This window comes from Caloenas nicobarica, chromosome 5 (assembly GCF_036013445.1).
Source record: "Caloenas nicobarica isolate bCalNic1 chromosome 5, bCalNic1.hap1, whole genome shotgun sequence".
NCBI lineage: Eukaryota > Metazoa > Chordata > Aves > Columbiformes > Columbidae > Caloenas > Caloenas nicobarica.
Window position 1 is genome coordinate 570365 of NC_088249.1, and position 26367 is coordinate 596731.

Consider the following 26367-nt stretch of genomic DNA (forward strand, 5'->3'; position numbering starts at 1 on the left):
AAATATAATGCGGTACGATTTTTTTTTTCCCCTTTGGTAGTGCAAGCAGGGGCCATACAGTAAAATAGCATGAGTTACTGCAGTACTTGATGGATTCAGCACAATATGTCTGACTTTTCAAATGCAAATATCCACTGCAGTCAAGATGGCACGCTTCTGTTAACCGGGGGAGCAGATTGAAAATTACACATTTTATCAACACCCTAAGTAAAAACGGGGCAAGAAAAAATCTCATTGTGACAGTTTGAGAGAGTCCAAGTTAGAATCTAAATGACATAAAACAGAAGAATATTTCAAGCTGTGCCAGAGTATTTCCCCACTAGACTATAACGCGAAGGCAATCGCTTTGAAAATGGCACAACAGGAACAATCCAAGCTGGTTAACGGCCCCGTTAGTGGGTTGTGCTTTGGGACCAGCTGCACACCTCAGCACCGGCAATTTCGTCTAGAAGTCCTTGAAGTGTGCTTATTCTTGGTATGAGTAGGAAAAATGATATAGCTGGATGACGAACTGGCTGTCCTGGACATGTCCCTCACCCCAAGGGACGTCCCAAGGCCACCACCGGCACTTACCTTCCTTGGAGCCCGTCCGATCTGCGTTGGGCCCCGTGTTCGGGGTGTATTTTGTGTCTCTAGTGGCAGTGCTTTGTTTTGTCCAGTCGAAATTGTCCGTGTCATCTTGAGTGAAAAGGCAAATGTTGCCATCCTCAAACCCGCAGTGGAACTCTCCTGCCAACCCAGCAAACGAGCAGAGATTTAGTGGCTGAAGCTGTTCATCCTACGCTGGTTTGTCAAAGTACTTGTCAATTATAACAAACACATTGTGGGATGATGCTTATTAAAAGCACTAAAAACCAGATGTACATTTAGTTTACATCAGTTTCTAGCGTTGAGTGTATGCTTTCTTTTGGAGTAACCCCAATGAAAAAAAAATCACGATCACCAATATGTGCTGGTGTTACTTGAAACTATATTCAGATCTGACTGCATAGCTCCTCCTCATATATTCAGACGTATAAAAATGCCCTCAGGGACACTGTCTCTCCTTACCCAGCTAGCATTTCTAAAAAGCTGAGAAGAACAGGCAGTGTGTCCACAAAACATGAACTATGGGGAAAAAAAAAAAAAAAAGAGAAGTGGGTTATTTTGTTTGAGGGATAATGACATTAGGGAAAAGGGGACAGCAGCTTTTCAGAATGAAAATATTATCTCCTAGTGACATCTTCGAAACTATTCTTGGTTTTCAACAGGGATGGGAAAGCAAGTAATGGCTGAATGAGAACAAAGGAGCTTTAGGGTAGACATGAAGAAAATCTCTAAAAATCAGGACAGCAAAGCACATGAGTGGATTGCTCAGGAGAAGCAGTGAGTCCCCACCCCTGGATTATAATAACCAATTAGACAAATACCTGGGAGGAAGGTTTAGGTCTATCTGAACTTATATGAGCAGGACAGGTGACTGTATCATGTCCCGAAGACATCTCTTAGACTTCCCCTAAGATTTCTGTTATGTACTTGAGGTCAAGGGGTAAAAACTTTGGCCTAAAGAATAAAAATGCCAAGAACCCCAGAGAGGATTGCCGGGATCCTCTCCTTGGTGAAACAGGTTCGTGAGACACACCAGTCCAGCGACCCTACCTGCTGGGCTATGACGGGATGAGAAAGTCCTACTGTCGAACATTTAGGAACCAAAATAAACCAAAACTTCAAGGTTCAGTCTTCATCTCAGAACAGAATAAGGCCCCATGTAGTAAAATGTGCAAAAGCTTAATTTTATGCACATGAGCAGTTCCTGCTGAGTTTACTCTTCCAGCAAAGTCAATTGACTTATCTGAGAAAACAAGCAAATCTCTTTTCTCCAGGGAGAATGCAGCTGCCTGCATACTGTGTCAGCCACGGCCTTCTTTATAGGGGTGCAATTTATATTCATTGTTATGAGGAACTCTAACACCAGGCGTCATGGGACTATTCGTCTGTGTTAAATTGAGAAGGTATATAAATGTTTGCAGGTTTGGGGTTTCGGTGAACTATAAATCCACTTAAGCCACCGGAGCTTCAGTGTAAATCAGTGAAGACAGAGGGACCTGGAGCTTAGCTTGGATATGTACTGCTAAACAGGGACACCGGTCTGAAGCTTATTTAAAATCAGATAATACGGCAGACTGAAAAAGCAGGCTTGAAAAATCCATTCCAAACAAAAAGCTGCAGTAGGAGCGATTTCCAAGTCTTCCTCCTTCTGCTTCTTGCCTGTCCAAAGAGCAACAGAAACGGTGGCCCCTCCACAACATCGGCATAAAACACCATCCTATAAAACTGGGTCATCAAAAAAATGCAATCCGCAGAAACTTCCTTGGCTATGAGTTCCTCAAGCAGATTGACTTGATTTCTCAATAAATCCATTGACTTTATTAGATCCTCCAGGAGAATAAATTTCTGAAATCCCAGTTTCTTAACTGGCAAACATGACTGATAACCATCAGACGTTGCACTTCGGTTTGGTTCTGGAAGCAAGGTCTTCTGAATACTGAATTTTGAACGAAGTGGCAATGTAGAAAATCATTCAACGGATGAGCACCATTGTGAGCATTGCGGAAAAGAAATACAAGTAAAGGCTTGATTGTGGTTCCTCCTGAGAGACGAGCAAATCAAAGAACGAGGCCACAAGGAATACACGCGGGCAAATTACATCCAAAAATCCTTGGAGAGAAGCACGTGAACAGATGCAGAGCGACACCTCCATCCTTATCCCAAAGACTGGGAAGAGGAGGCAAAGACCCTGACTAAGCTCTAGAAAGGCAGAAGGGCTCAAGTGAAGCACCCTGAACAAAACACCAGCTGTGCCTCTCATCTCCAAGAATACCTTGTACACGACTCGACCTCCAAATTCACTTGATTTACACTATATTTTGTGCATTTGGTTTCCACCTCCCTTTATGCAAGCCCTTCCTGTAGCAAAAATGGTGCTGCTTCTACACAGCGTGATAAAATTAAGGGCAAACCAGCAACTAAAGAAGTTCTGACTGCCAGATCCAGCCCTGCAGCAAAGTGAATTAACACAAAGCATTTTCAGCCATTCAGCAGATTCTGACACTGCCCCTCCAGTATCTCAAAAGCTGTATTCGCATGTCGCACCGTGCCCTCAGAGCTTCATTAAGAAATTCCACATCAGCAGAAAAAAAAATATTTTTTTTCAGGTTAAAAAAAAAAAAACAGACCAGATGAGAAAAGATAAGTAAAAGTTTTCCATTTTTTTAGTAGGGAAACACTGGTTTCATGTCAGACTCCACCATTTGGAATCCATTAGAAAAGGGTAGTGCTAAATATTCTTGGCATTAAACACTTCTTAAAACGTGACAGAAGAAAAAACATGGGAAATAGTTCACCAGGATTAGCTCAGTATTTTCGTTATGCAAGAAGCAGGAGCATTTAAATAGACCTGGATGGTCCCGACCTGTTCATTATGGGGTACGCGGGGTGCAGGAGGAACATCCAGCCCTTCCGCAAGCACCCACGGGTGCTCATGGCACCGCTCAGACTGTTAAAGATAGTGGTGAATTTTTGTTAAAGCACATGCCAGCTCTGGAAATGGATCCAGGTTATTAATAATTTCATTGCCAATTAGGGCAAAATCTGAAACTGTTCTCAAGGTGAAACGCTCTCATTGTAGTATGAATTTTTGTCACCTATTTCCATAAAACTCAAGTTGAATAAGACTCTTTAACATCAAATCTTTTCCATTATTCAGGTGTAACATCTAGTTGCACTAATTGATATCAAATCTTTATGGTTTACATTGAATGGTTTATATTAATGTTATAAAATAAAAGGTAGATCTGAGGCTACATCTCAGGTTTAAAGTCATTCAATGATACTTGCTTATGCTTTGCAGACATCTTATAAAAAGGAAGGACTTTTGCATTGTGATTATTTCGGAATTGAAGCAGGAAGAACGTGACTTCAGTTTCTAATACAGGTGTCTTGTCCAGTTGAATACAGCTCTTATTCTTCATTCACAATGATGGAAATAAAATCAGAATTCAGCCCCAAAAGGTTTAGAAAAGAACCAGAACTTTGTTCATCTGATATAGTATATATCATCATCCATTCTGTATTTTCAGTGAAATTAGACTGTAGAAAGAACAGATAATGATGAGATCGAATTTGTTACAGAAGACAGAATATCCCTTCTTCAGCTTACTGGTTTGGACCCATTTGCAGACCAAAAAGTCTTTGGGGATAAAAGCAACTCAGAATTTTACAATCTCTTTGCTCGTCTGAAAGAAATGACCCTGGCTACCTTATAGTTCTGGTTGGCAAACTTTGCCATCACCAGCAGAGGAGGTAGAGACCTATAGAGATGTTTAGAAACTTAGACAGTTTCAGATCTTAAAATCATAGAGGACTGCAGGGTGAAGCACTTGGGACTGCAATGTAGTTTTTTCTTAACATCATAGAGTATATATTTAATATATTAATTAGCAAGGGCCTCATCTACTGCTTATTTAAGTCAATGGGAGTGGTTCTTTCAGCTCCTGTGAGCTTCGAACTAAACTCTGATTAATTATTAATGTATCGCACAAGCTCTCCTGCAAATAAGTTTAAAATTTATAGAAAGGTTTAGCTGTCATGTGTGAGAGACGGGAGAGAGGCTGCACTCCAACAGTAATAACAGCAGACAGAATCCCATCCCCTTTATTTTTTGCCTATGTTATTAAAAGCAAGAGTAATGGCAGAATACATTCCCACAGCAAAACATTCACCTGCTGCAGCGTGGAAGAAAATAATGGAGTAGATGGATGTGGGGACTGTCAGGAACAGGGTGGTTTTACTGGGACAAAGCTCCATCCCAGTGTCCTGTCTGTGGCATTTGTAGGGATTTGGTGCCCATGGAAAAGTGTAAGAATAAACTGGAAGAGAAAAAGTCCTTTCTCGCCTGCACCATCCCCGTGCCCCAGCACCGCAGTGAATACATAGTCAGAACTTGCATTTCCAGTCGTGCCTGTGGAGCTGCCTCCTGTGAATTTCTCTGAACACTTTCACACCCGGGTCACACTTTTGGTCTCCACATTTCTCTGTGCAAATGAGGTCTGTGATTCCTGTATGCACTGCCTGGAAAACCAACATTCTTTCTTTGGTCTTAAAGACGCGGATGAGCTTCTGACTGCCCTCAGAAGTATCAAAATAACTTGAGAAATGCAACTGTGTTCTTATTCAAGAATAAGTGAAATCAGAAAATTCCACAGACTGACTTTTCTTCAAGATTTTTACCACACATGATGAGGAACAGATATGGGTCCTACACAGTACTTGACCTTCCAGGTATTTAGCTACTCCCATGACTAAACCACAGCATTGCCCACACACAAAGAGCTGCTACACCCACAAATGGGTGTTATTTCAGAAAATCAGTATTTTCCTTTAGATGAACTGTTTGGGCAGTGGGAAAGAGAGATGAGCTGGATGTATAATTTTTCCTTCCTCCATCTCCTCTTGCTTTAGCAGCTCGGCAGAACAAGAGGAATGGCACCTTCAGCCATACACAAAACCAAGGTGATCCCTGCAATGCACAGGCTGCGACTGCAAGTAAAATACTTATCATTTACTTTTTAACTGTGAGAGACAACGGATGCAAGGTCAGTTCTTCACACACAAAAAAGCTAAAAAGACAAAGAAATACTTACGTAGATGTGGATTTACTGGAGCTGGAAGACAGAGCAGAAATAAAATTAGCACAAAGAAGAAACTCTAATTCGTCGATATTCAGATTATCCTAAATTTCCCATTGTTCCCTCCCTCTGTCCGTTCTCCTCTGGGTCTGTGCAATGCCCCGCATGACACATCAGGACTACTGAGCACAGGGAATTTTTGGGGAAGCTGATAAAACTGGCACTCTTATTTCACAGACCCTTGGCAAAAATTACAAAAACCTCTACGTCCGTAACTCTTTACTACTGAAGTTCACCTACTTAATTCCTTAACAGGCTGAAGCAGAATGAAAGCCAAACTTCACTAGTGCCTATAGATATCTGAACCATGGGAGTGGCCACCCAGGTTTAGGTCCAGAGCAACCTGTGCAATGCTAAACATGGGAAATGGGGTTTGAAATTAGTCTGTGGTTCTGTGCTACCTGTTTGCAGAAGGGTAAATTTGAGGATGGATGAATTAGGAAACTTCTGCTATAAGTGGTTTGTGTGAGAAACAGAAGGATGCTAAGCTCACTGTTGGAATTGCATGCTATTAGCAGAAGACTTGAAATAAATTTTTATATCCAAATACCGGGTATATCTGGCAATGCCAGACATCAGCACAGGTGTTGCTGCATGTTTTCCTGCTGCCCTTCCCATGTCATATTTATATTTATAGACACGAACTCTGGGTGTGTGACCCCAGCCACGGATTCTGTGGAGTTCTAGATTCAATCTCAAGTTTTCCAAACAGCCCTAAGTTAGCAGCTCTGCCATTTCATCTTGCCTTCACTGAAACAAATGGAACAGTGATCTGCCCTAGCGCAATATTCTTCAGAAACTTGGTCATTACATTGTATTAGATAACCTCATAGCTTTTACCACCCAATTACCTTTGATTCTGCAAGAAACATTCATTTTGTGAAATCCCTGAGTGACTGAACTTGGAATTAGCTGAAATTGCTGCGAACCGCATTTACTGATGGTTTATTTGTAACTAAATTCACGAGCTTTTATGGAAACTACCACCATCGTGTACCTTTGACTCATACTATTCAGATTGTTCACAGCAGAGCAAGAAAGGCATCTCGCCAAACTAGCTTCAGCTGACGGATTGACAAAAGCAGAAAACCAAATTAAAGCAGTTAGGCTGGACTTATCTAACATCATAAACTGGGAAAAAAACCCCAAATAGAAATACAGAAAGCTCACTCTTGTAAGAAATAGAGCCCGCTGCTGTAAGACAAGGTGCGATGGCTCCGGCTCTCCCTGCGGAATGGGAAGGTTGCTGCGGGCACGACACACAGGTAGCAAGTTAAATTTGCCATAGAGGGAGATTAATGGATGATGGAGGGACTAAATTCCCAAGGCTGACTTGGAAATGTCTGGAAAATGCGTGGAGCCCGCGGGTTATCGCTGCTCCGCTGACCCTGGCGGGGCTGGGAGGAAGGTTTTGCTGCCGGAGAATCTCGGGAGGAGAACAAAGCGTCCCGAAACGTTTGAGCTTGGTTAGAGCCAAGACGGATGATCCCTTAATCTTCCTGCCATTCCTCCGGCAAGCGGAGAATGAAACCTGCTGCAATTTCAGTTTGTTGGATGATTTTACCATTTGCTGATCTGCGTTTGTGCACGTCACGGAACGATGTGGGCTGAGCGGTTTTTCTGAATGCTTGTCCTTCTGTTAGGCACAACTGCACGTATGCAAAGATGGTTCCATTTCCCACAGAACCTTCCCAGCACAAACACTTGTTCAGCTTACAAGTGAGGTGGCCTTTGGAGACTGTGCAACACTATGTCCCTCCTTTCAAAAAACAGCTGCAAAACAAACTTTCCTCACTATGCAGAACACAAAGCCAGAGGCAAGGAGAAGCAAGCTAGATGTTTAGCTGCTGTGCTTTCTACCACTGGAAACTGATTTCTTGAGGTAATTAAAACCAACACCTAAAAGCTTTAATCAGGATCCAGAGTCCATACCCTTAAGCACTTGGTTTGCACAGGAAAAGCAAACCTCACTGTAAATATTGGTAGTCAAGGACAAGGCTTTCTTCTTCGCATAATAGCAACTATCCTAGTGTCTATAACACTGGATAATACTGGAATTGTATGCCAGTGCAAACTTATAAATCCTATCAATTATGCCCTACTTGGTACTGATTTTATTTTTCTGGGGCTAGAAATATAACTAAAATAATAATAATAGTAATAATAACAACAAAAACCCCAATAACAACAATAATAGCAATAAATAATAACCACAATTATATACTCATCTTTCATACAGAATCTGGAAAGTGTCTAAACCTCTTATGAAAATAAACATAAGTGCATAGCTAAAGAACAGAGTACTGAATTTTTAATTGGAGTAGTTGGAGGACCAGTTCGTATCCAACAGGCTGACACAGATTTATGTCAAGTGATGGAGATAATATTTAAACTGTTACTACGAGACATATCTGGTGTTACTAAGGGACATATCTGTTTTGTATTAGCCTACAAAACACTCATTACTGCTACTTAAATCACCCTGTTTGTATTTACTCGGCAGACGGTGTTTGCTAGCAGAATAACACGTATCTACCAAAGAGTTTGTCAAGTGATGTTCGGTTGCAATTATCGATGTCACTCCTACTGTGATGATTGCTCTTTTCTCCCATTCTTTCAGCATGTAGGGAATAATTCATGGCAGGCGAGGGATCTTCCTAGGAAATGCTTGTGCCACAGGTAAGGGATTAGATACTGCGGAGTTTTTATTTTTTATTTCCAGCTCCCGCTTGAGATGGCAAGGTATACCGTAAAGAGCTCTTTACTGAGGTTTTCCTGCTTTATAGTCCCCTTATTTTGGGCATTCAGGTGACTACCAGCAGGCCAGCACATGGGAAGCTGTTATTTTTATATATTAGCAATTTCCACATCAATCTCCTGTTGTGGGTTTTAATTTAAAAGGTGATGTGCCCTGCGTCACCTAGGAAGGAGTGTAACCCAATAAAAATGACTTCACCTAGGATTACTGTGGCTTAACTTTAGTGATCTAAAAATTAGACACCTCATCTAGGAGTATCATCGGAGTGTCTCTAAGGTCATCAGAGAGACACGGGTACATCCAGAGGGTGGTTTGTCATCTGGAAGAATCCTGGAGAAACCTCCTCTCTAGTAGAGCAACCAATACACTGGAAATGTCATGTTGTTTCTTACACACTTTATTCTAGAGAAATCGGTCTGCGCAATACCTACCACAGAATGTCCTACTACAAAAGCCAAGCTTAAGCTGTCAAAGTAAAACCTGGGTATAGCATGGCCTGTCTAGCCTTTATTTGCACAAAAATGAAACTCAACTGTAAAAGTTAATGCATTTTGTAAAGGCAAAATACTCTGCTACCATTTTTAGCAACTCTATGACGTGTCTGATCTGCTTTTCACACTGGCTGCATTCCTTTAAAACGGGGTGAAATCCTATTAGCCTGCTCGAAGTTGAAAAGAATAAGGGGAAAAAATGTTTGCAATGAGAATCCTCGCCAGATCTCCAAATGCATCGGTGTCTTTTAAACCTAAGAAAAAAGCTTTTTTACTTTAAGGGTAATCAAGTACCAAACAGGTTGCCCAGAGAGACAGTGAGGTTTCCATCCTTGGATATATTTAAGATCTGAATGGACATGGTCTTTGGTCCTGGGCCTCCAAAAAGAGTATTCCTAGAGAGATGGGATGAGGAAAAGCGCTGACACTGCTGGAGGCCGGTGTGCTGCTGGGGTAGCAATCAAAACCCAATGCACGGAGGCACATGCACACACAAAGCGCCACTGAAAATATAAAACTTCAAGTGTTTTTCTCCCTGCCTGAGGTCTCACAATTAAAAAAATGTAATGGGAGAAAAATGTAAAAAAATTATCTTAGTTCTCGTTTTAAGATTCCTATGATGTCTTTTATTTGCTGGGTAATGTCTATAATTATTTCTTACATCAATGCAGCCCTGCTGCTGTGCTTCCTGCTAGCCCATTAACTGCTTTTCTAAGATGCCAGCATTTCAGATTATAGGTGTCGGCTTTGCATTATAATAACGTATGTGATATCATGATTTTACAGTTGAAGCTATAACATCCTTAAAATTAGCCTGGTAATAGTTTGCCGACACTATAGTCATTGGATGAACGCTGAGATAAAAATGCAGATTTTAAGCACAGAAAGGCTCAGCCGTTCTGGGATCACTCTTCAAAGGGAAGTCGCTTTAGGTTTATCTTATTGATTAGCATCTGGCTCATGATTTCTGAAGCTGCGAATTTGTTGGCACCAGAGTAATAGCACTAATGCTCCAAGAGCATCTCTCCATCTGGGGCACAAGGCAGCAGCTTCCTCCCTCCTGGGCGCTGGATTTTGCATTGTCACTTCATCGGCATGTTTGAAATTAGGATGTTGTTCACATCTGTGCTAATGGCAGATTCTAGCAGAAAAAAACCCCCAAAACCTGCGGTAGAGAAAATAGGCCTTTGATGCTGTATGGGAATGTCCTTCCTGCCAGCCAGGGGCTAGAAATGTAAATCTCAGAATGTTTCAGTGAAACCTCAAACGCGGCACAGTTGTGAACCACAGCCGAGATCTCAACCAACCTCCTGAGACTGGCCAGAGTGCCACCACCACCAAAACAGAGGCGAAGTGACATGAATGGTGTTTTTTCTCCTCTTTACAGGAGTGCTGGTCAGTATTTAAGTCATTGGAGAAATTTCGAGGTCCATGGACATGGGCAGTAGCTGCCTGGTGTGAGCTGGCGAGATGGGGATTGCTGCACAGAAATCCCAAACGTATGGATGAAACTTCTGCTCCTCATCACCTTTGGGAAGACCCTGGGTCTTCCCCTTGTGCACATGGGCAACCCCAAGGAGACCAGACTCCTGCGAGAGTGTCAGAAAATAGGAGTTTGCTTGGGTGAAGAGGCTCAGCGAGGAGTGAAGTCCAACAGGAACTGAAGGAGAATGACCACCTTCTCCTCATTTGTATGATAACAGATTTAGTAAACAAGCCCTTCTTTTGTCTTTAGGAGCTTTGGGAAATGTGGACTTAGCAAACACTTTCCTATAACAGGCAAAACCTGAGATTCATTCATCACCATCATTAGCAGAACTGGAATTTAGTGCAATGTGCAACTACGTTCTTTAGAATTGATGTTTACAATTACTCAATGTAATTTTTTCCCTTGGTATTAACACAGCGATAATAATTTATGACAACAGTGAGTAGGGCTGACCTAATCACTGATCATGAAGAATTGCACATAGGATGCACAAGACATTTAATTTTTTTCAGATTTGTTCACTATTTTAAATTATTTGATAATGATTTTTGAAAGTAATTGTTGTTCTGTAGTTTGCTTTTGCTTCTGCTGCATGTGGTTTGCTGCTTTAGGCTTTCTTAGCTATCTGTATAGCACTAATTATCATTTGATGCAGCTCCTGAAGCAATTGGAGCTATGTGGCCAGCTGTGACTTGTGTGTCAAAGGGTTTTTGTCTTGTGAGACTAGGAAGGTTCCCCATGATAGCATCACAAAATGGTTTGTGTTGAAGGGCCCTTCCCAGGTCCCCCGGTGCCCCCCTGCCATGGGCAGGGACATCTGCACCAGCTCAGGTTGCTCAGAGCCCCGTCCAGCCTGGCCTGGGATGTCTCCAGGGATGGTTCAGCCACCACCGCTCTGGCCAACCTGGGCCAGGCTCTCACCACCCTCAGGGCAACAATTTCTTCCTCATGTCCAGCCTGAACCTCCCTCCTTTAGTTTAAAACCATCATCCCTTGTTCTACCACTACAAGTCCTACTAAAAAGTCTGTCTCTAAATGATAAACTCATACTTTCATGATTCCATGTTTACGAATATCTGCCACCTGGCTCACATGTCCCTTTTTCAATCATAAAAACTTTCCACTCAGCTGTTTCCCATTGCAAACTGCACAATATCTTTGGTAGAGCTTCCCTCTCTCTAAGGTGCCTCTTGCCCATTCGTTGTCATTTTTACGGAAGATAACAAAAACGTGATTCAGTTATTCTTTAAATAAATACTCTAAGAAAGGTATTTTTGAGGGATTTTTCGGAGCTCTAGGAATTAATTCCTGGTAATGCTGGGAGACTGAATGGAAGGATGTAAGAATACTGTATTTTTCTTGTTAGATTAAAGTGGACAAATCTTTGTCAAGGCATGACCTTTTAGAGGAAAACGTATAAATGCCCTTTTCCACTTGCACAGGACTAGAAACAGTCACATTCAAATAACAACTTATCAAAAAAGTGTTCATTCTGGGGGAAAAAATTATTTTGATGATATCAACACACCGATTTGACACCTTCACAATGTGACTTGTTCTGTGGACCTTTCTTCAAAACTCATTGCCCTTCAAAGTAAGAACAAGCTCTTGAAATGAGCTATTTCATGAAGCTAACATTAATTTGTTCTATTTTTCTCCTTCACTTCACAGAAACTTTGATAGGGTTTTGCATTTTGGCTGTCCAGAGACATTTCCCGGGGTGGAGATTTTTGTTTCTACCCAGTTCTACATAGAACCGTCTTTCTTGGAATCCCCCAAGCATTCTTTGCAGCATTTTTCGCAGGACATGCCGTCCATTCCCACCGTGCAACCCCTGTACAGCAGACAGAATGATGCAGAATGTACCGCCACACATTCCCTTGTACGTGAAAATCTTCTTACCACTATACTTGATGACCCGAATAGTTGAGTCCCCCTCCCCAAATCTGGTGATGGGTGTTAGACGGACTTCATAGGCCTCTGGCTTGATCAGCTCAGTTAGGTTGTAGGTAATTAATTCTCCCTTTTGAATATGTCCGTTCACTGTAATTTCCTGTTCCCACCAACGCTGTTGTCCAGCCTAAAATCAAAAGAAGGATGCAAATGTCAGAGCTTTTGGGACAGATGTCTTCACCTTCGAAACAAATGGGAGCACACACAGACCAGCCCCAGGAGCCTCCTTCATCCTTCCAACAACCCAAGAGGACTAGAGATACAGCAAGAACGCGAAGCGCCCTGAAATAACCCACTACTGAGCATTTCGGTAACGAACGGGTGAGATCAGAGATTGCAATTCCACGTTATCAACCTGCCCGCGCAGGTCCTGCACCCAACCTTGGGCACCCAACAGCTGCAGTGCTCCAAATTTGCTGTATGCAGGAAAAATGCAGTGTAAATTCAATTTAGGAGGATTTCTGATGCTCGCCAGAGACCACAGCAAAGGATGAAGCGCCTGGTTCACGATGGTGTGGAATCACTCAAGCATCCAAGCAGATGCTGTTGCATTTTTCAAATCTCACCGAATTGTTCCATCTTTAGGAGTCTAAACTTTGCAAACCTACCCTTATGTTTCAAACTCATTTGTTAAAATGTTAAACAACGTTTTTCCTCCTCAAAAAAATACACTGTTCACTTCAGATCATTTCATCAGCTTACTGAGGCTGAATTTACGAGTTCTCAAATGCTGTCCCTTCAAACCCGGCCAGGTAAATGGGCTCCTCACGTCCAGTAGCCCAATTCCCTCCACGATTTTAAAATAATATTGGCCAACTGCAGCGGCAAACGTGTTTTCTGCCTCTATGCACATCAGGCTGGGGCGGCTGCGTCTCATGAGCTGGGTGCTGCCTCCTCGTTAGAGGTAACGAGGTTTCAGGGCCGTCATTTGGGGCACCACTGGCAGCCAATAAGAGCACGCTGAAGAACTGAAATGCAGTTTGATTTCCAAGCACTTACCACTTTTGTTGATGAGTGAGAAAGAAATAGGCTTGCCATTAACGGCCTCAGTGCATAATTAGCAGCAATCCTGGTAGTCTCAAAGATGGATGGATTTCAGAGAACAATGGAAGTCAATATGAGCAAATAAGAGGCTGTTTTATTAAAAAAAGAGCAAAGCATAGATTTTTGTGCTTTATGGACCGCACAGTGTTTTCAATATCAAAATCCATAGTTTCTTTTATTTTTGTGCCTTACCAAGAAATGAAAAGTAAAACAAATCTAATTAAGAAGGCGGCACAAAAAGAGAGTGCCACACTGCCTCTAACTTTTCTTCAACTAGTTTATAGATAAGCAGAAATCAAACACATTTTGGGCAGCTGAGCAACTTGATATTGCAATATTACTTGCAGATACTCTGCCTTATTACAGTTACTATCTGTGGAAAACAAAGGAAAAATCGTTAGATATTTACCACGCATCCCAAGACAACCGTACAGGTGCAGAGATACTAAATTGAGATGCTCCACTAAGTTTACTACACCTGTCAGTGCGCTGAAGTTCTTACCTATTACATGTTCACCAATACAGAGTTTATTAAGGACAGAAAAATCTTTTAATTTGCTGATGCAATAAAAACGTACACTGAAATCTAGCATTAAACCTACCACTTTTCATCCAAATAAACTACATTTGCAGCAATATTAACAGACTCTGAGCTTTAAATTCATAGCACTGGGATAGAGACGTCAATACTTTTATTGCTAAAGTATGTTAGACAAGTACGGCCATATGCCCATTAAATAAAACTTCAACTGCGAAGCAAAAACGCAAGAGGAATTCATAAGAAAGTTGGGATGATGGAACAGCTCTAGATGTCAGATTCACTCTGCTGCCATGAAATCAGTGTTTTACTCTACTTTGAGCCTTGCAGGGTTGAGTCAGACCAATGCAGAGCAGATCCGAGACGTTATTTCAGGAATTCACTCTGTTAGCGGTTTCCCAAGGCCGCTACACTACCAAGAGTTATTAAAGGTAATAAAGACACTGAAAATACGTGCATTTATCTTGTGTCTTTAGAACATCATCCCAGTGGAGCTCGTCAAAAATTTCAGGTTGACAGATTCTGTTAGACACCAGGTCTTTGTACCTCAGTACTGAGATCAACAAAACAGATGATGAAACCCAAGTTACACGTTGTTGAACAGAAATCCGGTCTTTTCTCCTTCTCTCTAGATACCCATGAATAAGAACACGTGTGTAATTCCGACAAAGCGAACGCCAGCACACATTAGGGCAACCGTTCCTCCCGTGCCCTGCTCTGCCCACGGCAGCCCTGGTTTTATGCCACCTCTCCTGCTCCCACCCCCAAAAACCTTCCAGGATCCACCGAAATACGAGTGCTCGGGAGAAAAGTGACAAAAACGCTGCGTACGGTCAATGCAACGCGTGGAAAAGTGCGTGAAGGTGCCAGGACAAGGCTCTGCTTCTCGTGCATGCCAGGTACAGCAGCCATTGAATTATGAGCCATGTTAAATGCTCACAGATGATTTAAAACATTGCAGAAACCAAGAGAAGGGGCATCGGGACCTTTCCGATATGGTGAATAATGCACAAGGCACCATCAGAGGCTGTCAGGGAGCCCTCCCAGTAACAGATAAGCCTTGTCTTGAGTAGAACATTGTCCTTGAGACCAAAGAGATGAGTGCGCCACAGCGAAGATAGTTCCGATAAGATTTAGACTGTATTTTTAAAGAGATGCACGGGGAATTGTCCCGTATGGATCTTCTCACCGGACTCGTGGGGAGGGATGCTCACCGTGCCCAGCACGGGCCAACTGGGAAGAGCTTCCAGAGAAAAGCTGCTGCTCTAAGGGGAGAAACTGGAAACAGGCCCTTGTGAAGGTCTGTGACGGTACCACGTCACCCAGCCAGCCAAACAAAACAATCTTATGTTTTAAATGTGCAAGTATTGTTGGTTCTGTATTTATTAAACACGACTTAGAAATTTTCTAAATTCAACACGGCCATTTAAAAAAGTCCTTCAAGTATATCTTAAAATGCAACAACAGCCAAAGTAAATGAGAATGGTTTTCTCAAAGAGAAACTTTTTCATTCACGCACCCCTGTTCCCATGCTGGGAAAAAAAAAAAAAAATCCCGAGAAGCTCCATTCTATCCAATATTTCTGACCATACCAAGCTGTGCCAGGAGCTGAACTCACCACATCTTTATAGACAGTGGTTACAACAAGGGACCTGGTGCAGCTCCTGGCACAAAAGTTTTATAATGTAGACAGAGTGTTTAATCTGAATTACATACTTGATTTTCAAATGAAAACGATAAGCAGAGATTTATAGAATTCACAAATGGGGAACAAATTTATATGCACCTAATTTGGTCCACAACAGAAACCTCAGGTCTGCGTATTTTTTTTATTTTGCCCGAACAACTCCTCAAAAACTTTAAGCGATGCAAATATACTGAACAGAAAGTGCTCTGCAGACCTCACAAAGGCTGCTGGTCCTTCTGAAGGAAAATTCCCTGATCTTATTCAGTTGTAATTATTATTGTTTGTTCTTTGCAATGGATTCCATTTCTTATTTTATTTTTTTTAAAAAGCAAATTATCAAGTTGAATACAAGCAATCACCACACGGAAGACTAAAACAACTGACTATGCCCCAGACATAATTTAATGACTGTGTTTGTCCCTTTCACAAAAAATTAAGAATCAGAGAAACATAAATCACTGGAGAAAATGAAATAATTTTCAACACTAAAAAATTAATTATTTCTTTGAAACAGACATCATTAGTGCTTTTTAAGCCACATGGTTTATGCCAACATGTTGTTTGCCAATTACATTTGTGAGCACTGTATTAACAATATCGTGCTGCCAGCTGTGTGAGCTCATACTGACTTTCTGGCAGTTGTTTGAAGTTATCTTGCCTTTGCTTAGAGGTACTTCTGATTCCTCATGGTGCTGCACTGTACAAATATTCCCTGTTACACCTTTAGATAAAGCAATACTGAAACAGAGACTTCAGCAAATATTTTTGATAATGAATACTTCATGTTCAAAGTTTGCAATTACCAAAACTAGTCACGAACTCGTATCAAATTCAGGTACTGCTTTGGATTATCACCCTTTTCTACAACCACCCAAACAAAATCAATAAAGAAGCTCCATTATTTTATTCATTCTGAAAGCAAAACAATTTGATTTTTCATTTCAGTATTATGCATCCTAAGCCAGCACTGGATATTGGTATTTCTCCACAGGAAGCAACACGCATCTTTTTGCCTTGCAATCAACACCAGCTATGTCCTAATTCTTATTTTTACCATGGAAACCAGAAAAAAACCCCAGACATCTCAAAATTGTCAGTAGGTTTGACACAAAAAATCCCCTTGCCTGATTTTTCAGCTCAACTGTGGAAGAAATAAATTAAGAAAATCCATATCCGCACAGCTTTCGCCACATCCAGCTTTCAACCTTCTCTTTCCGTTAGGAAAATAAGCCGGACAATGGTGCTGGAAGTGAAGTTGGCTGGATGGAAACATCGCTCCCGGAGCTGGGACGTTCCTGCTGGAACCACCACGGAGCCGCTTCCCCTGGCTGACAAATATCAAAACTGTTGAAAATAAATGTAGAAGTTGAGCTCCTTTACTTGCTGATGGGATACTGAAAAAAATGAAGGTTGGATCTATATGGACTCAGAGAGCCACGCAATCAGCTGGAGAAACAAGGGATTGCTGGCACCATGTTTTTGAAGGTCTGCATGATGCTGAGCACTGAAATTCCCCAGACACCCTAAAAATTGGATTTAGATTCCTACAACACCTTAGGGTGGCTTAAACTCCCAGCACAACACAAGCCAGACCCAAGTAGGAGGGACCCAAAGCTCTGGATCACTCACTGCTAGAATTATAACAGAATGGTTTGGGTTGCAGGGCCCTCCCCAGCCCCCCCAGTGCCCCCTGCCATGGGCAGGGACATCTGCACCAGCTCAGGTTGCTCAGAGCCCCGTCCAGCCTGGCCTGGGATGTCTCCAGGGATGGTTCAGCCACCACCTCTCTGGCCAACCTGGGCCAGGCTCTCACCACCCGCAGGGACAACAATTTCTTCCTGAATCTCCCTCCTTTAGTTTAAAACCATCACCCCTTGTCCTGTTTCAACGGGCCCTGCCGAAAAGTCTGTCCTCATCTTTCTTATGGGTCCCTTTAGCACCCAGAACACCCGGGGTCTCTGCCCTTGCTCCTGCAGCTCTGTCCTACGGCCTCCAGAGATCTGGACATCTCCTGCTCCCCTGGATGGGAAGAGGAGCCAAATCCACATCACCCTCCTCCTCAAAATCACCTGTACAGCCTCTCCCTAACATTCAGGCTGTGCTTTTTTATATTAAAAAGTCAATATCGATGCTTCAAAGGGAGAATACACAAGCCAACACAACTGTAAAACATCTGCCTACACGTCAATTCATGTGTCCAGAGATTTAAAATTAGAGTCAGAAATTTCTTGAACAGTATCTTTTTAAGGCGAAATATTTGTATAATCAAAGCCCCTTGCATTCCAAAGATAAGGATGAAATACATTTTGGGAAATGTACTTCGACCAAGCTGAAACAACAGTTTTCCGATAGTTTGTGAATATTTGTAAAGCACTGAGGAAAAGTCACATTAGTTTCTGGAGCATTTATTAGCGCTGTTGTGTGCCTAACCTGTAATTAATTAGCAGAGCATACCTACATTCAGCCAATCCAGAGCACAGAAGGCTTCACAGGGGCTCCTTTTTTCTTGGTTACCTTTGAATATTTAGAAATATTTGTTCCCTAAAGCAAACAGAAAAGCAAAATGTATTTCCCTGCCATCAGAGAAAGGGGACTGTAAAAGTGTGGCAGTGCTTTATTGCAGGAGGCTGAAACTGTCTCCTCCGTTCTCTCAATAAAAGGATATTTATTCTGTGCCTGTTGTTGAGAAACATTATATTTTCTAAAAGACTTGGACACATAGATTTCTTGAGAAATTAATCCTGTGGGATGATTAAATATTGATTGCCCATATGCACAGTTTTGTTTATAAAAAATCAACACATCCTTAGTCCATTGTACTTGGTCTATTGATTTCAACCACAAATTTCTTCATTGACTCAAGGGGTCAGACAAGCATCTCTTTAATTAATGACAACTGAATGCAATGTAAATTAATGTACTGCATACCCCCATAAAGAACCGTGGCAGTCTTTAAAGACATTTCTTTACAATTTATAACAACAACGACAATTGATTTTCCTTAATAAATAAAAGAGTTTTCTTTAGCAGTTCTATATATAAAATAGCACTGTTCAGTGCATCGGTAAATACTTCTAGCTGCACACTGCGGAGGGAAAACTCCCATTTAGTGTTCGCCTTATTTCTGCTACAGGGATCCAGTGGCTGCTGCTCTTTAACACTTTTGCCCAGCAATATAGTCAGAGCTATCTGGTTTTGAACACAAACTTCACCAAGTAGGTGGCTCCTGTGTCATCTTCATTTCAAAGGACAGTTATACGGCCCTGAAATGACTCACGCTGACAAATATCTGTAATTCAGGCAAAACCAACGAGCCCAGGTTCTGCCACGCTCATCATCAGTTTATTTTCCACTGTGCATCACGTACCACTGCTCTTGATGACACCTCTTTTCTTTTGTAATATTCTCATATGCACATTTCCCTCTTTCCTGCCCTGAAAACAGAGTATCTAAATCACATCTAACAGTAAATTTTTCAGTTCGCCAACTTCTAATCCACAAGAACAATCGCAGGCAGGTAATTGACTTTCTTCTTGCTGGATTATGTTAACAAGCATTCTCTATTTGCTCCTACCATTCATTTTGGGCTTACCACTTTGTTTAATTGCTTTTATGTGCTATGCACAAAAGCATAAAAAAATTTTCTCTTTCTTTCTTTTTTTTAGGAAACTAAAAAACCTTGAGTCTTTAGTAATTAGGAACTCCAAGTCCCAAGATGCAGAATGTTATAGATGCAGTTTTTATGGGCTACAAATTGATGGATGAGTGGTTCAGATGTCAGAAACATCTGACCATGATCCAAATGTATGGCCTGATATTTGAAGAAGAAATGGACAGGAACAGTTTAAGGAAAGCTGGCATATGAAAACTGGAAGCCAGATGATCCAACAGTTAAGTCCTCTTTGATTACGTATTACATCTCAGGTTTTAAAGGCAGGGTGGGAAATAAGTTATCCCGGAAAAGCAAGAGGTCACTTTGATCAGAGTAAAATCAAAATACAAACCAACCAACTTGGTAAAAACTTTGGAAGATAAAATACACTGCCTTCTGTTTTTCCATATAAATCAATTATTATAAAAAACATCTCTTGAAGACATGAATTAGGACACTTCAGGTCCATTTGCTACATAAACTGTAATTTAGGATATCTCATAGCTGGAAGCTTGTTGTTTCTTTGCTTTTAACAACATTACACACAGGTACAAAAAGGAAACTCTGTATTTTTAATTTATGTATAATTTATAATTTAACCAGAAAGCAAAAAAACCCTTATTCCTGTTCACTTTTTCCTTTGCAGCAAATTTGATGCATACCTGTACGTGCCTGGGTACGAGAACTGTGCTATGGCATGGACAGAATACTATATACTCCATTGTGCAGCCAGTGGCCATGCAGCCTTCACAGAAACCCCCTTCACAAGCACATAATATATACTTGAATACATCTGACCCCGTATGCTACTGAATGAAAACAGAAGTTAAAAATACAATAAAGGCAAGCGGTGCCCAGGAAGAAGCACACGGAGAAGTGACCTGCTCCGGGCTGCCTGAAGAGACCTTCTCATTATCAACCGACTGGGACCGCAGACATCTGTAGACTGAAAATAAAGGAAAACTAGGGACTTTAATCTTTCAAATAACAAGTTGGAACAAGTCACTCCCTGGTTTACAGGTACCGGTTGACTTTTTATTAGTTCTTTAAAGCGGAGTCGTTGATTTTCTAGGGGGGAACGTGGCCGGCGCCTGCCGAGGAGCAGAGCAGCCACCGCGGAGATGGGAGCCATGCTCTTTGTGTCTGCTCCGGGAAAGTCTCGCCTGCCGCATTGGCTTTCATCCTGCTGGCAATAAATACCAGAGAGCTGGAAGCGCTCGCTCATCGCTGCTTGAATGTTTGTGCAACCTGGAACTCACTGTTATAACTTATGAAAAACTACCTAGAATCATAGGATCACTTTGGTTGGAAGAGACCCTCGAGATCATCGAGTCTAACCGTTAACCGAATACTGGCACTCAACCATGTCCCTGAGAACCTCATCTACGCATCTTTTACCTGAATCTGCCTCTGGCAAAAAGCAAATTATGGAAGTGAAACACCTCCACGTGATGCCCAGACGGCACCACAACTGTTCTGGGCAGCATCAAGCTGCTGGCATGGAGCTGCGCCGGGAGCTGCAGGTGAAGCCACCACTGCCACCCACGTGGGAACCGGTACGGAAAAGCACAAAAATATCCACACCTGCCCTGTCAAAACTGAGCACGTGCTCGGCGAAGCAAGAGCTTGATGGTGAGCTCCAAAGTGGATTTGTTCTGGGCAGATACCAAGAACGTAGACAGACGCTGAGTGATATTTGGGACCATGTTTGTATGCACTTTGAAAACATACAACAAAATGTCCAGGCAATTCAACATGCAGGATTCGGTGGCCTTTTAGCACAAAATACTGAATTTGCCTGTGTTCCTAACCTGATGCAGGCCATGTTATATGAGTTTGCTAATTTCCTCCATGAGCTTCAGGCACCATCATGATTGAACTTCACTTTATCATTGAACACTTAACGAAAGCAACTACAGGAGTCTCGGCCACCTCCAAAGGCTGACCAGGGGACATGGACAAGGTTGCTTTGAAATGCAAAAAACTGGAAGAATCTGGGTCACTAATTCCAGAGCCAAATCCAAAGCTGAAATACGTTAATGTTGGAATATTCTTCAGAGAGCCATTGCTGAGACAGAAAAATGCTCCTTATGTGCAGACAACATCTTGGCAGACCTCAGCAACTTCTGAAGCAAGTAGAGGGTGACCACATCTATGCAGTCACCATGACGAAAGACACACTAGGTTGTCCTCATCCTTCAATTCGAGTGCTGAGCAGGATAGTTAGAAATGAAAGGCTGTGTGCAACGGTGACCCTGAGAAATGGAAACTCCCTGCTTTCTATGCAGCTTTTTCCATAAATGCTCCATGCAGGGGGATTTATAGTTCCCTGAGCTACACTGTGATGCAGAACAGGTGTTTTGAGGATGTTGCACACGCCAGTTTTATTGCCGATTAGCTTGAATGCATCGTCACTCCACAATTTAAATGAAAGAAGCAAATACCAGCCTGCTATTAATGACAGATGAAGTGTTGTACCCATCGCCTAAGTATAAAAACCTTTTTAAAAAATAATTATCTTTCTTCTTGTGGGGCCTGGTAATAAAAATGCACTTAGGGTTGTAAGGCATGGCCCTGATTTCCCCACAGCACAATTCGTATCTTCATCACTGCCATCACACATGAAGTCCTAACCCTGTTAGGTTCTACCAGGCCATGTTTGGCTTGAACCACTGGAAATTAATCCTCTCTGCCCACGTTTTAATGGAAACAGCAGAAATACCCAGGGACTGAAAGCAGGTCGTATGAGTTTGCTCTTGGTAAGGGTCACAACATGCACTTCTCTAACGGGTGGACTCAAATCAGTCACAACCCTGAATGTGATGACACTGTATTCAAGTCAATATCTTATTTTTACCTCCTTAAAGACAGGCTGAAATGCATATAAACCCAGAGAATCCTTTTTAAGACTTTAAAACTGGCTCCCAGCTGAATCCACCGGAGTCTGTGGGATTAAGCAGGAGCTGCACTGTTCCCAGCCCCCACGGTGCAGGTTCTCCTGCTCCTTCCCTACTGCTCCACATCTACCAAAAGGGTTTTTCAATTTTTAATCCCTGTTTTCTTGGGCATTCACGAAAGGCATGTTAATTATTAACCCACGTTAAAGCTGGTTTTCAGATAAAGTTTTCTCATTCCTTCTCAATGACAGATCAAATTTGAAGTTCAAGTGTTGGGAACTTGCTGCCAACTGCAGGGACGAGGTTTTGCATCTGAAGCAGCAGGTTTATCTGGAACAGGCAGAGCATTATTTTTATCAGGGCAACAAGGGATAAAGTTATCAAAGTCCCTAAGTTTAAATTAGAGACTTCTTTATACCAACAACTCCATTGCCATGATCAAGAACCTACAACCTTCTCCAGATGGATCTCGAATGACAGATTGTGAACCCCCATCACTAGCGAACTAATTAATTTTCTTATGATTTCTAAAGCCACCTTATTTTTTTCATACAAAATAATTACACAGTGATAAATTAATGACTGCAGCTGCAATTAAGATGACAAACCCAAGCCTTTTAAAGTATGACACGCTGGAGCTTCGCTGCGTAGTAAATACTGTGAACAAGCGAGGTTGTCTTGGTAAATGAACTGGAAAAACAAGGCTGCATTTTAAGCAACCTACATGAGTGTCTGCAGAAATAGATCAGCGAGCAATAATGCAATAAGACAAGCACATGATGCCAAAGTGCATTTCTAAGGAAAGTTAACATACTGATTTTGCTAAACTTTTTAAGTAAGAATGAATTTCTGCCAATAAATAACAGCTCAACTGTCAGATATGAATGTTTCAACAAAGTGTTTCTTAAGTGCTTAAGACAGTTGCTGCATGAGAGGAAAGGAAATAGCCACTAGATGTTTAATGTAGTTCTCAAAATGTAAATGTGATGTTTTCAATCGGCTCAAAACCACAGATGCACTGCAGTAGGGTGCTCATTTGCTTATCAAAAGGCAATATGGTTTGTATTCCATTTAAACATATGTATGTTTCAGAGAATAAAGAATCCTCTAACAGCAAAAGAATGGATGAAGGAGCTGTCTCTAGAGACAAATCTGTCCCATCTCAACGATTTATAATTTTTGTAATGTACACTATTTGACAAAAGCTCTTACTTAGTATGTTCACTGGCTACTATGCTCTGATTTAGCTGCAAACATCCTCTACTTAGGAACAAGCAAAATCTGGGTTTAAGGAATTGCCAACCTAATCGTGTTATTAAAAAAAGGCTAATTCTCATTTACCATGTCTTATCTCCAAACTGCAAGTAAAATTTGCACAGGACTTCTGAAAACAGAGAAATCCTCCCTGGCCTCAGCTGGATGAACAGAGACAGCACATCACTGCGGAACAGAAAGAGGTTTTGTTTTGTAATGGCACTTTTTTTTTGGCAAAATGTATTTGTTTACATTGTATTTTTTTTTTTTCCTAAACTACATACAACTGTTTCAGTCAGGACAGAATTTATGGTGAGAGACAGCAAGATGATGCCCAGTAAAAAACAGCCAAGTGTCTAGCAAACATCTGCAATTCCTAATCTATCAGCTTAAAACAGATAGGAAGGTAAGACTACACAAAGGGAAGAGCTGGTTTTGCAGAAACCTTGAGGCAGGAGCCAGGGGAACATCGCAGCAAGAAGCAGCCGGGTCTGCAGAGTCCGCAGCACTGGGTTGTGTCCTGCACCGGAGTCGTTAAAGCTGCTCACGGGGACTAACGTTGGGGACGTCTCAGCTTTGATCGCTGGTAAGCAGACAATTCATCTCGCTTTTATTTTTCACATCTAAAGATCCGCAGCGCTCATTTTGTACGTGCACTCATTAGCAGTGCTAGGGGGAACCCAGGCACACCTCAGGTTTAATAGTTTGAGTTCATGCACCGTCTCAATGTGCAGGTTCAACCTGAGTGGCCTTAGAAGCAGGTGAGGAAGCTCCGAAGGGAAACGTTCCCTTTACTGCTTGCCAGAATTGCTCATCCCAGTGCAGACGGGAGATGCTAAGGGATGTGACAGCTTCCTTTGCCACACAAGAGCGCTTGCATTTGTTACCAAAGACCAGAAATACAGTGAATACTCAATACTCAGTACAGGTTGGCCAGAGAGGTGGTGGCTGAACCATCCCTGGAGACATCCCAGGCCAGGCTGGACGGGGCTCCGAGCAACCTGAGCTGGTGCAGATGTCCCTGCTCAGGGCAGGGGGGCACTGGGAGGGCTGGGGAGGGCCCTCCAACCCAAACTGTTCTGTGGTTCTACTTGGCCAACAGGAAAAACACTAACTGGACCTTTTTCACCATGAAGTATTGTGCAGTGAAACCCATGGTGTGTCTGGGGTGCAGATAAATTCCTGGGATAATGGAACAATGCCTTGAGCAAGTGCAGCTATTGCTAAGTTTTATCCTGATATCCTAATATATTTTATTAGAGTACCTGCAATATACTATGCAACTTATTTATGGATTTTTAGGCATTGATGCTGCTCTTAAACCGTCTTCACTAAAGAGGATTCATCATTCATCAGAATTAAATTTCTATAATGCTCAAAGGCCTTTTCAAATATTTATTTATGCTATATTTTGCTACTGTGAGAAGCATGCTGCACGCCAGACCCACAACTCTTAATTGTCATGCATTTGCCTAAGGACATATGACATAATTTTTATGTAGATCTTCAATTTTCAAAGTTTCATTGCTCTGTTTCACTGTTAGTTTTCATTTTTGCAGATTATTCAATATTTCTAAACTGTATGACATATGAAATGAACACTAACAAGAAAGCCATTGCTGTCATTTACACTTTTTTTTTTTTAAAAAAAACGGTCTTGCATTGCAGGAATTTACAGGGTGACGAAAAATATTCCCAGGTAATCATATTTTTCATTTTAGACCTGGATCTGATCAGCATCCAACTCCTGCCATTCATCAGACAACTCGGAAGCAGCAGATGCAACAACATCATGAAAACACAGCCCGTCCCGCCTGCTCTTCTGCTGTCTGTAGTGTCGGTGGAGCACGTTTTCATCAAGGGCCCAGCTCCTGCTGGAGAGGTGCCCACACGCCGCTCGACAACTTGAAGAAAAGCAAATCCTGGTCTGGGTGACGAGGCGGATTCGTGCAATTGAGCCGCCCGAGGCTCCGGCTGCAGCACAAAGCCGGGGCTGCGCTGCAGTGCACGCACAGGTACATCGCAAAGGGACTCTCAACCCTGCCATACGGGTTTAAACGTGATAACAAGCAAATAATTTGTTTGCAAAAACAAATTGAGGAATTTTTCTCACTAAACTGCTCTTCAGCTCACTCTGTCTTCTCCTGCATCCCTCCTAAAGCCTGACCGACACGCCGCGTTTGTCAGCGGTCATCAATCCATAGTGCAGATTTTTCTGCCGAGATGGAATGAATGCAAGTTGAGTGTGATCACCACGCTCAGGCTGAGGCTACAGCACAGGGCAATGTTGGGTGACAGTATATACTATTCAGTGGAAATAAGTCCGTATTTTTTTTCACTCAAGGAAAATACGCAACGAAAGCCTCAGGTTATGCGAACATCACTGCTTCAAGCACAAGAGCTCCTCTCTGTGCAGGATTTGTCCTTTGGGGAATTATTACTTTGCCATTTTGGCAAAAATCAAGGAGACTTGGCAATAGAGAACCCTGGCTCCTGCAATGTATAGATATACACAACGAAATGTGTAGATATGCCTCAGACACTCTGAAGAGAAAGATTAGATATTGCCCAGAACTGCAAGGTATCCCCGGAGGAGGTTCCACAGAGCTTGCTGCACACCCAGGGAATTCATCAAGTCTGCCCCAGGTCCATATTTTTTTTCTTTTTGATTAATGTGATCCTACCCTTCAAGTTTTTTCCATAATTACATCTTTCTCCTGGACTGGTCCACATGCTTTCTCAGCACTGGTGGGACCGTCCTTGCCTGTGGCACCTCTGGTCCCCATCGCATGGGACCAAGATGAAGAGCTGGGCTCAGAAATCGCAGGCAGGAATTTTGGGACATTCTTATGTGTCTTGTTTCCTTAAAAAAAAACAA

The 26367-nt window shown here is 42.1% G+C and overlaps 1 protein-coding gene across 1 annotated transcript in view; it reads right to left on the reverse strand.

Annotated features, from left to right (window-relative positions):
• Positions 1–26367, reverse strand: part of MDGA2 (MAM domain containing glycosylphosphatidylinositol anchor 2) — a 332178-nt gene that overhangs the window by 12442 nt on the left and 293369 nt on the right. Inside the window, exons 12-14 of the mRNA XM_065635574.1 lie at positions 12367–12544; positions 5682–5702; positions 574–729 (exon numbers count right to left, since the gene is read on the reverse strand). Of these exons, the coding sequence (XP_065491646.1) occupies positions 574–729; positions 5682–5702; positions 12367–12544 (355 nt within the window). The remainder of the gene's footprint in view (positions 1–573; positions 730–5681; positions 5703–12366; positions 12545–26367) is intronic.